The sequence below is a fragment of the Rutidosis leptorrhynchoides genome, chromosome 11 (genome assembly GCF_046630445.1).
Source record: "Rutidosis leptorrhynchoides isolate AG116_Rl617_1_P2 chromosome 11, CSIRO_AGI_Rlap_v1, whole genome shotgun sequence".
NCBI classification, from domain to species: domain Eukaryota; kingdom Viridiplantae; phylum Streptophyta; class Magnoliopsida; order Asterales; family Asteraceae; genus Rutidosis; species Rutidosis leptorrhynchoides.
This window is the reverse complement of record NC_092343.1, coordinates 338,184,705-338,194,087: the sequence shown is the minus strand read 5'-3', so window position 1 is coordinate 338,194,087 and position 9,383 is coordinate 338,184,705. Positions and strand designations below refer to the sequence as shown.

The 9,383-nt window shown below is 32.8% G+C and overlaps 1 protein-coding gene across 1 annotated transcript; it reads right to left on the bottom strand.

The window, feature by feature from the left end:
• Window positions 1–201: 201 nt before the first annotated feature.
• LOC139876719 (histone H2B-like) lies at window positions 202–738 on the bottom strand. Its single transcript, XM_071864095.1, has one exon. It carries the CDS (start codon window positions 691–693, stop codon window positions 265–267), a length of 429 nt encoding a protein of 142 aa, XP_071720196.1. The 5' UTR covers window positions 694–738; the 3' UTR covers window positions 202–264.
• Between the last annotated feature and the right edge of the window lie 8,645 nt (window positions 739–9,383).

Genomic DNA, 9,383 nt, shown 5'->3' with positions numbered 1-9,383 from the left:
CTAATTCTATTTCGTAAACAATGAGAGAATGATATTAGATTCATATAACTAATTTGATAAACATGAAACCAAGTGCAGGCGAATTACCAGATCTAAAACTCAAAATAAAAAATCACATGTAGATAGATTATAAAAAAACAAACGATTTAATAACTAAGAACTTTCGATTTCATTGATAAACTGTTTGATTACATAACCACATGACTTCCAATACTCAGCAATATCAAAAATATCAAAGATAATAACAAACCCTAAAAAGGCTAATTACGCACTTGTAAATTTGGTAACGGCCTTCGTCCCTTCACTAACGGCATGCTTTGCCAGCTCACCAGGTAACACCAATCTCACCGCCGTTTGAATCTCACGTGATGTAATCGTCGGCTTCTTGTTATACCTAGCAAGTCTAGAAGATTCCTGAGCAAGTTTCTCGAAAATATCATTGATAAACGAATTCATAATCCCCATTGCCTTGCTTGAAATTCCGATATCAGGATGCACTTGTTTCAACACTTTGAAGATGTAGATCTTGTACGTTTCGACGCTCTTCTTGTTTCTCTTTTTCTTCTTATCGACGGCGCCTGCACCGGCATCCTTCGGCAGCTTCTTTCCGGCCTTTGGTTTCTTCTCCGCCGCAGGTGATTTTTCCGCTGGTTTCTTCTCGGCGGCGGGCTTCTTTTCTGCTTTTGGCGCCATTTGTGTAGAGAGGGAAGTGTTTTGAACTTTTTGGAGAAGATAAATGAAAGTGAATGGTAGTGAGAATTTGTGAAGAGTGGGTTTTATTTATATAGATGATGTATGGAGTCATGTGATTGGTGGGCTTTGTGTGTGGTGGATTGAGAATATTGGCCGTTGATTTAGTTATGGGTGATCTAACGAATGAGATTAGAATCTATTGTATACATACATACATTATTATAAAGCGCGTGTCAATAATCCTACGTGTCGACTTCTCAATTAATCTGAATTAAATTTGCACACGTGTCATTTTCATAATTAAACTAATTTAAATAAGTATTAATATTTCTATATTTAAATGTATTATGAATTCTTAGAAATATTAACGTAATCCCTAACTTCACAAGGAAATATATATATATATACTTAATATATAAGGAAATATATATTTAGTTATAGGACGTTTCTATAGAGTATATATCTTATTAATCTATTTAAACTTTAAATTACGTTTTACATTTAAAAAACTGATACAATACAATACATCTTACTTAATTCTTAACTAGATATAGATATAGATAACATAACATTAAAATATAAAATATAGTTATTTTAAGATATAATTATATTCAATTACTTTAATGTAATACAGTATTATTTTCAAATTAAAAAAAAAAATATCCAATGACATGGCATCATAAATAATTAAGAAGTTCCAAGGTTGACACGTTGAAAAACAACTTACGCGTCGAAAGATAACACAAAATTATACATTTGTTAGTAATTATATTATATTTAATATAATATAATTTTATATTTTAACAATTTAAGTTAATTTCATAGCGAAAGATAACACATATAAAGTTACATGCATCACATTTACTCATCTTATAATTAATATATTAAGAGCAACTTTATTTTAACTATTGTGTAACGACGGGCTCATACACTAGAGATCATTTTATTGTAAAATAATTGAAATTTTTTTCATTATAATTGTATTCTACACCTAATCAGTATCAATGTTGACGTTATCGCAAACTAATTTATAAAACTATCGTACAACGCACGAACTCATAACATGGATAGAAGCATAATAAATATAAGGGTTGTCGAATACTAAATTATACAACGTCTGTGCAACGCACAGGCTCATAAAACTAGTCACGAAATACGGGATGGGAACGTGACGCGGATCGGAGGATTTTTATGTTTGATGAATTTCAAGTGGAATATTGGAAAATGATTGTTATTTTTTTATTTTTGATGAATTTCTATTGGAATTGTAATATTGAAAAATGAGTGTAATTTTGTAACATATTTGACGTATTACCCCGTTTGCGATATGATACATGTTGTGTTAGTTCTACTACTATAATTATTGGCGGTACCAGGATTTTTTTTACCGGGGAAAAAAAATTAAAGCCGTAGTAATTTTTTTAGGCAAAATATGAAGATTTTGGGGCAAAAAATTGAGGTTTTTGGGCAAATTATGGAGGTTTTGGGATAAAATTTGAAGGATTGTGGGCAAAATTTGTAGATTTTGGAGTAAAATTTGATTATTTTTGAGCAAAATCTGAAGGTTTTGGGGCAATATATTTAAGTTTTGGGGCAAAAAAAATTCACCAGGGGTAAAGTCAAAAAATCCAAAATTTCTACACTGAAAATTGCAAATTCACTGGGGGCGGCTGCCCCCGCTTGTCGCTTTCATAAAATCGCCCCTGACTATAATCACGATGAGTCGTGATGGTTAATTTTGATGTACAGTTCAAAGTTTAAAAAAATATATCGAAAAAAAGATTTTGAAAGAAAAGTGAAAGAGTTGTTCTATATATTTATAATAGTTTAATCGAAGAGGCCCCCATAAACGAGTTGAAAACTAGTATATGGTTACACACTTTTTACTATTTAATATCAGACCCGGAGAGTTTGCCCACTTTAACATTTTGACTTTGTGAAAAAAACTGGAAGTTCAATATCCAATCTTAGCTACTATGACAACAACAACAAACTCAATACGACATGAGTGGTATATGAGGGAGGTGAGATGTAGACAATCATTTCAATATTCGAGAATAGAAACAAGTCATTTCTCCACCCAGAGTGAAAACACTCACAATAGAAGAGAAAGTCATCCCTCTCTCTATTCGACAGATAAGGAGATTGCTTCCGAGTGGACCTCCGGCCAAAAAGTAGGAAATTTCTATTTTTTTTTTAAATAAAAAAATAGTAAGATAAAAAAAGAACATAAAAAAACGTTCTCGACTTGCTCCATAGTAAGACTAGCAACACAATCCTTAGTAGCATGAGGACCTTGGCATCTTTCACAACCTACCTTAATCATATGCATTTCTTTTGTAAGCTGTTCAATCTGCCTTCCTAGATTACTTAATTGCACATTCATATCCTTAACCATATCTTCAGAATCATAACTAACAGATTTTACCGAACAAGAAATATTTAAATCTTGGTGCCATTCATGAGAATGCGCAGCCAACTTATTAATCAAAGTTTCAGCTTCCTCGGCAATTTTACTCATAATGTTTTCTCCAGCAGATATATCAATCTCTCTTCTTGTAGCAATATCACAACCCTTATAAAAAGTAGTTACTTTTTTAAACTTATTCAAACCATGTTGTGGACAACCTCTAAGCATTTGACCAAATCGTACCCAAGCAGAATAAAGAGACTCATTAGTTTTCTGACGAAAATTAGCAATGTCAGTTTGAAGTGTGACAGTTTTAGACGCAGGAAAGAATCGAGTGAGAAATTTTTCAACCATCGTATCCCAACTAGTAATATCTCCTCCCGGTAACGAGTTTAACCATTCTCTAGCTTCATCTTTTAACGACCATGGGAAGAGACGGAGATAAATGACATTACTTACCACATTATTAATGTTAAATAGATTACAAATATCTTTAAAATTTCGAATGTGTGCATTAGCATCTTTCTTTTCAGTACCCCTAAATTGATTATCTTTAAGCAAATGAAAAATTGGGCCTTTAATATCAAAATTTTCTTTTATTTCAGGCTGAGTAATAGCATGACCTAATCCTTCCCGACCAGCTTTCATTAACGCTTCCATTGAATTTTCAGTAGCCATTTCACTTTCTGAACCAAAAAGAGATCCCAAATTAGAATCAAGACTAGACGGAGAACTAGATAATGAATCATCATTAGAGGTAGTTCCTTCATTGAAATTTAATTTCTTAACAATATTCGAATCCCTAGAATGTTTAAATAATATGTCCGGATTTGGTAACATATCTTGTAAGACTGGTTTCTTGGACCGAGTGTTCATGTGATCTTAAATCATAAAAAGAAAAGTTTTAGGAAAAAATCTTTTAAGCCTTAAAGGATATGTATATTAATATTTTAAATTTATTCTAATCTTTCTAGTAATATTTAAGAGATATATTAGTATATTAGTAAATTTTAAATTAATTAAAATAATAAATATTAATAACATAATTAATAATATAATTATTAAATAACAACTTTTATCGCATAACAACGAATAATTAAACATACACGACCTATTGAATCTTTCAATACTTAAGTGACCCGTCAGCGTCTAGGTTCGAGCATGAACCTTTAAATCGGAACTCCAGCAACCCTCCCTTAAAGGAAGACAGTCATCACCCGTTTTCAAGAAATATCAATAACCAAAGTATATCCAACTTCCGTATTTACCGCGCTCCCCGGCAGCGGCGCCAAAAAGTTGATGTGCAAAAGTGTACAGTGCTTAATTTGCCTTTCAAACTCTTAAATTTATATAACATTTATTATTACACTTTTAACACTCTAACGAGCAATAAAACCCGATCAAAGGTAGTATTTTAGGTTATCGTCCCAAGAGAGCGTAGATGCGTTATAAGTTGTTTATAGCTTAGCTCTTATTAAAGAACTAAGGATATTTCTATGTGTTTTATGGGATAGATTCTTATCTCTTAGGAAATAGATGATTTAAGATAAGCAAAATAACAAAATATAAAGCAAGAAAATATAGATTTAAATTAAACAATTATAAATAAAAGCAGCTACATGAACGAATAACTCATACAAAATTTTATTAGGCAAGTTTCATAACTTATATTAACACAAATCAAGATAACAATCATAGACCAATTATTATCCCTAAGCAGGTTAAGACAAGTGTTGCATATCATTTAATGAGTAGGACTTAGAGCATATATTAGACATGTGATGTGCATGACTAATATCTCAATGCTTAGCATTTAATTCAATTACATGATACATTTCAACCTTATGATGTGGATCAACATGCAAATAGACTGACAAATTATATAAGCTATTAAACATTAAGCAGATCAACTCAAGTTACTAGCTGAAAGTCAATTACTACTTAGTTTTCATGTAATCATTAATTAAACACATCCAAACAAAGGATCCTCGATTAAGCCTAACAATATCATACTATATTATATAAGTGTAATTCTAATTAAACAAGTTAATCACTATTATGCTGTTTAACCTAGTTGCATGCAATTCAATTTAACAAGTTTGATGGACTAGATCTAAACAAGTAGCATGAATCGAATAATAGATCATCGGATCAAGTACTAATCAACCCTAAAATCATGTTATTTAATCATTAAGCATGGCAAATAAGTGTATTAAAGCATAACAGATTCAAAATAGTTTAAATATCATTACTGAAACTCGACCATACAGATCTGGAAAAGAACTAGAAACTGTACGAAACTGAAGCCAGCGGCTTCCTTCCCATGAAGCCGGCGGCTTCGGGTTGAGGCCGGCGGCTTCATCTGATTCTCAGATGAAGTTCAATCTTCGTTCACGTAACTACTATGAACGTTTAGTTCATAGCAGAAGATGAACAGAAAAGAATACAGTAAATAAGATAAATAAAACAATAAAATAAGGATAGAATCATACCTTAAAAAGAAGGTAGATGTAAAATAACTTGAATTAAAACTTGATTCTTGATTACAAAGACTAAATCTAACCTAAGGGTTTAGAGAAAAACCCTAAAAAATGACCTAACCAGAATTATTGAATTCTGAAAACTAATACATATGAAAACTGAGACCAGAGGCTTGTATTTATACAGTTTAAGTTCGGTGGCCAAGCCGGCGGCTTCATTGGGAAGCCGGCGGCTTGCCTTGAGTCGGTAACTCCTTTTGCAAGTTAAACTTAATCCGCAAGCTAGAACCTTTTAACCATCATACTCAAGCCGGCGGCTTCAGAAGAGCCCGGTGGCTTCGTAGATTCGCCAAATCTTTTTGATTTTGTTTCCGTTTTTGTTTGAACTTGATCAACAAGTTGAGAAACCGTGTCAGCTAGGTCGGCGGCTTCAGTACCAAGCCGGCGGCTTCCTTTGCCTTTTTCTTGATCAACAATTTATTTCACTTTTACAAAGATTCTGGAACATTCTGTACATGTGACTCCAAAGTCGGCGGCTTCCTTGAACCCATGCCGACGGCTTCATTAAGCCGTTCTGCAATTTGCTGTGTTTTTGATCCTGTTTGATACATAACTTTGATAAAATCATTAGACTTTTTTTCATTTTTACCCATTTTAGCATGTTTTTGGGTTAAAACGGCTCTAAAATACTAAGATAACTCCTCAAAATGTTATTAAAAACTGTATAATTTAGGAGTTATCAGTCCAATTCAAATCTACACTATTACCTCGATTCCAAAGCTCCTGAACCTGTCTTATAAGAAATATAAAAAAAATATACAATTGAGGTAAAGTCCAGTGAGCGGATATAATGAAGACTGGAATATAGTATGATATGCAAAGGCTTATTTTAAAAACAAGTCATTTACCAAAATACACTTCATTAAACTGAATCTTAATTTCAAAATGAACTTATTTTCAAAATAGAAGTATTTCTAAAGCAAAATACAAACTGATATAGATCCACAATACCACCAATGTTAATATATCAAAGTATTGTTATAAGCGACAATCACAATTCATAAAATAGTGCACTAAAAGTCAAACAAATAAGTAACAAAGTATCAAAAATGAAATCAGATGGTAACTACTCCACTAATCATTCATATCGGTAATGTTTCGTATGACACTACGATAAACGTTCATTATCAAAACAAAATAACTAGGACCGATCTATATGCCTCCTATCAAAATCAAATAACAAAGAGTTCGTACCAACTACCGGGTAATCAAAAAGAGACGCCGCAGATATAACAAATACACTATTACGGTCGACGTCACATTATCGGTGTCCAATAATGCGCTCATGGAACCTTCATGAATAGGTTACTCTTAGGCACATTTTAAGAAACCGTTTTAGCCGACATAGAATTACAATTTTCTAAATACTTTTCGAATGATTAAAGGAATTTATAATATGTTGAAAAACAATTAATAACATAGATACAAATAATTTACGTTTGACCAAATATTTAAAAATGTTATATAAAATCGTATGTCGTTTTAGTATAAAAACCACGTATCTACCCAACCGTTCGACCTTACGTTCGTGACTAGTCATTTACATACTTTTTGAGTCCATTATGATATAACAACTTAGCGGAATTTAATGGGACATGTAAAGTCACATGAAATGACGTACACTCAATACGAATCACCGTACCACTTGCACACTCACACATGTTCTTTACCGGGATGTTTTGGGACATTTATGGGGCTATTTTCGTGACCTTTCTTGGCTTTTTCGGGGCTGAAAATACAGCAGCTTCAAGACTGATTTTTGGCTGATTTCCGGGCTATTTTGTTGGATTTTTCGAGACACTGTTTAGACACATTTTTCAAAGATCAAAATATTATGATTTTCTCAACTAACGAACATAATTTGTAGCCTCGTTAGTACATCAAAAATGAGGAAAATCGTAACACTGTTTATAGAATAACAAATATAACAAATTTTCAAATAAGCATATCATACCAAATACCAATAATATTTATAGATATTATAAACAAAGTTTTGAGAAGAAATATTTTACCAAAATGATCTTAGTACTACCTAGAATATATGTACCTTATCTCGAATAACGAAATCTCAAAGATGAAAGAAAACACCACCAAAAAATGATCACCAAACCGAATCTAATAATTACAAAAGTATAAGCACAAAATATATTCAAATACGGTATATGTAATATCATTTTATTTTATAATATTATCGTATGATCTTTATGTGTTTATTCTTATTATTACAAAATTATAAGCTTGATTAAAGACCCATTGTGTAACGACCCAACCCGTCGATTGCCGGCCCATAATTTTTTTCCTTTTTAATATACATTAAATAACACTTTAGTTCCCAATTGTGTTTCCAAAAACATCTTTAATACATAGCTTAAATATCCAAACGGGCATACAAAACCGAGCATGGTGTTTGGAGATACGCTACCCAATCCTAATAAATCCAAAGACACGTCTTCTAACGCAACCTACACAAGTTCACTAGTTCCCACGCTTACCCGAGCCACCACCTCCACGCGAATCTATAAAAATGTAAACAACGAGAGGGTAAGCTATGAAAGCTTAGTGAGTATAAACATACTATATACGTACATATACATAAAATGAATACGTACAACCGAACACAATAAGTAAACACATACCACATACCGAGTATAACTAGCAAGCTATACCTAACGTACCACCAAGCCAAATTCTGCAAGATTAGCTACAACATATATATATATATATATATATATATATATATATATATATATATATATATATATATATATATATATATGTATATATATATATATATATATATACAATAAATAACTAAGACACCAAGGTTAACCTCTTAACCTTATACCTATGAAGGTTGGCCGAACAACCCGAGCCTTAGTGTATTCGCACTACCCGAGATTCACTTCCTTTACCGCTTCAACAACCGAGGTTGGCCGAACTACCCGAGCCTTAGTGAATTTGCGCTACCCGAGATTCACCACCTCATCAATAAGATGACCGAACTACCCGAGTCATCATGAATCCGCTCTACCTGAGATTCACAACCCCGAGGGTGGTAACCCGAAACGCATAAGCATACGATCATGAACCCGATCAAATCCCGGAGATCATTACCCCGAACATATGTAGAGTGAATCCGAGCACGGACCACTCTACCAACCCGCACCCATCCTATGCATACATACGCATATAATATATTTATACTCACCTTGAAGTCTTGATGGATGCCAAACCAAAATCCTCAACCGCCAATGAAACGTACCTATTCCATTAATTACATAATCATCAATACAAACTCATTTGGACTTTCGACCCGCCCAAATGAACAGCAAGTGCAAATCACACCCTTTTGCACTTTTAACGCTACTCGAAGGTTCAAAACCAACAAGACTAAATCCCGCGTACCCAAAATACCTAAATGTACCAACTTAAGCATTTGAACGCATTTTAACTTGCGTTTTGCCTGAAACCCCATTTTGACCCTTTACATAGTCAAATTCTCGCATTTACAAGTTTTGACTTCAAAACGCCCCCAATACAAGTTTATACTTTAACTTAACTCATTTTAAGTTTATAAACTCAACTAAATCGACAATCGGGCATAAACATCATCAAACCCTAATTTTGACTCTATTCAAAATTAGTCAACCAATCGAACACAAAAGGTTTCCATTACATCAATAATCACTAAATACTAGTGATTACACTCATTGCAAGTCTCACATGTATAAACTTGCTCA

Excerpts from the sequence above, each read along its gene's own strand:
- LOC139876719 (XM_071864095.1), bottom strand. The coding sequence starts at position 693 with ATGGCGCCAAAAGCAGAAAAGAAGCCCGCCGCCGAGAAGAAACCAGCG.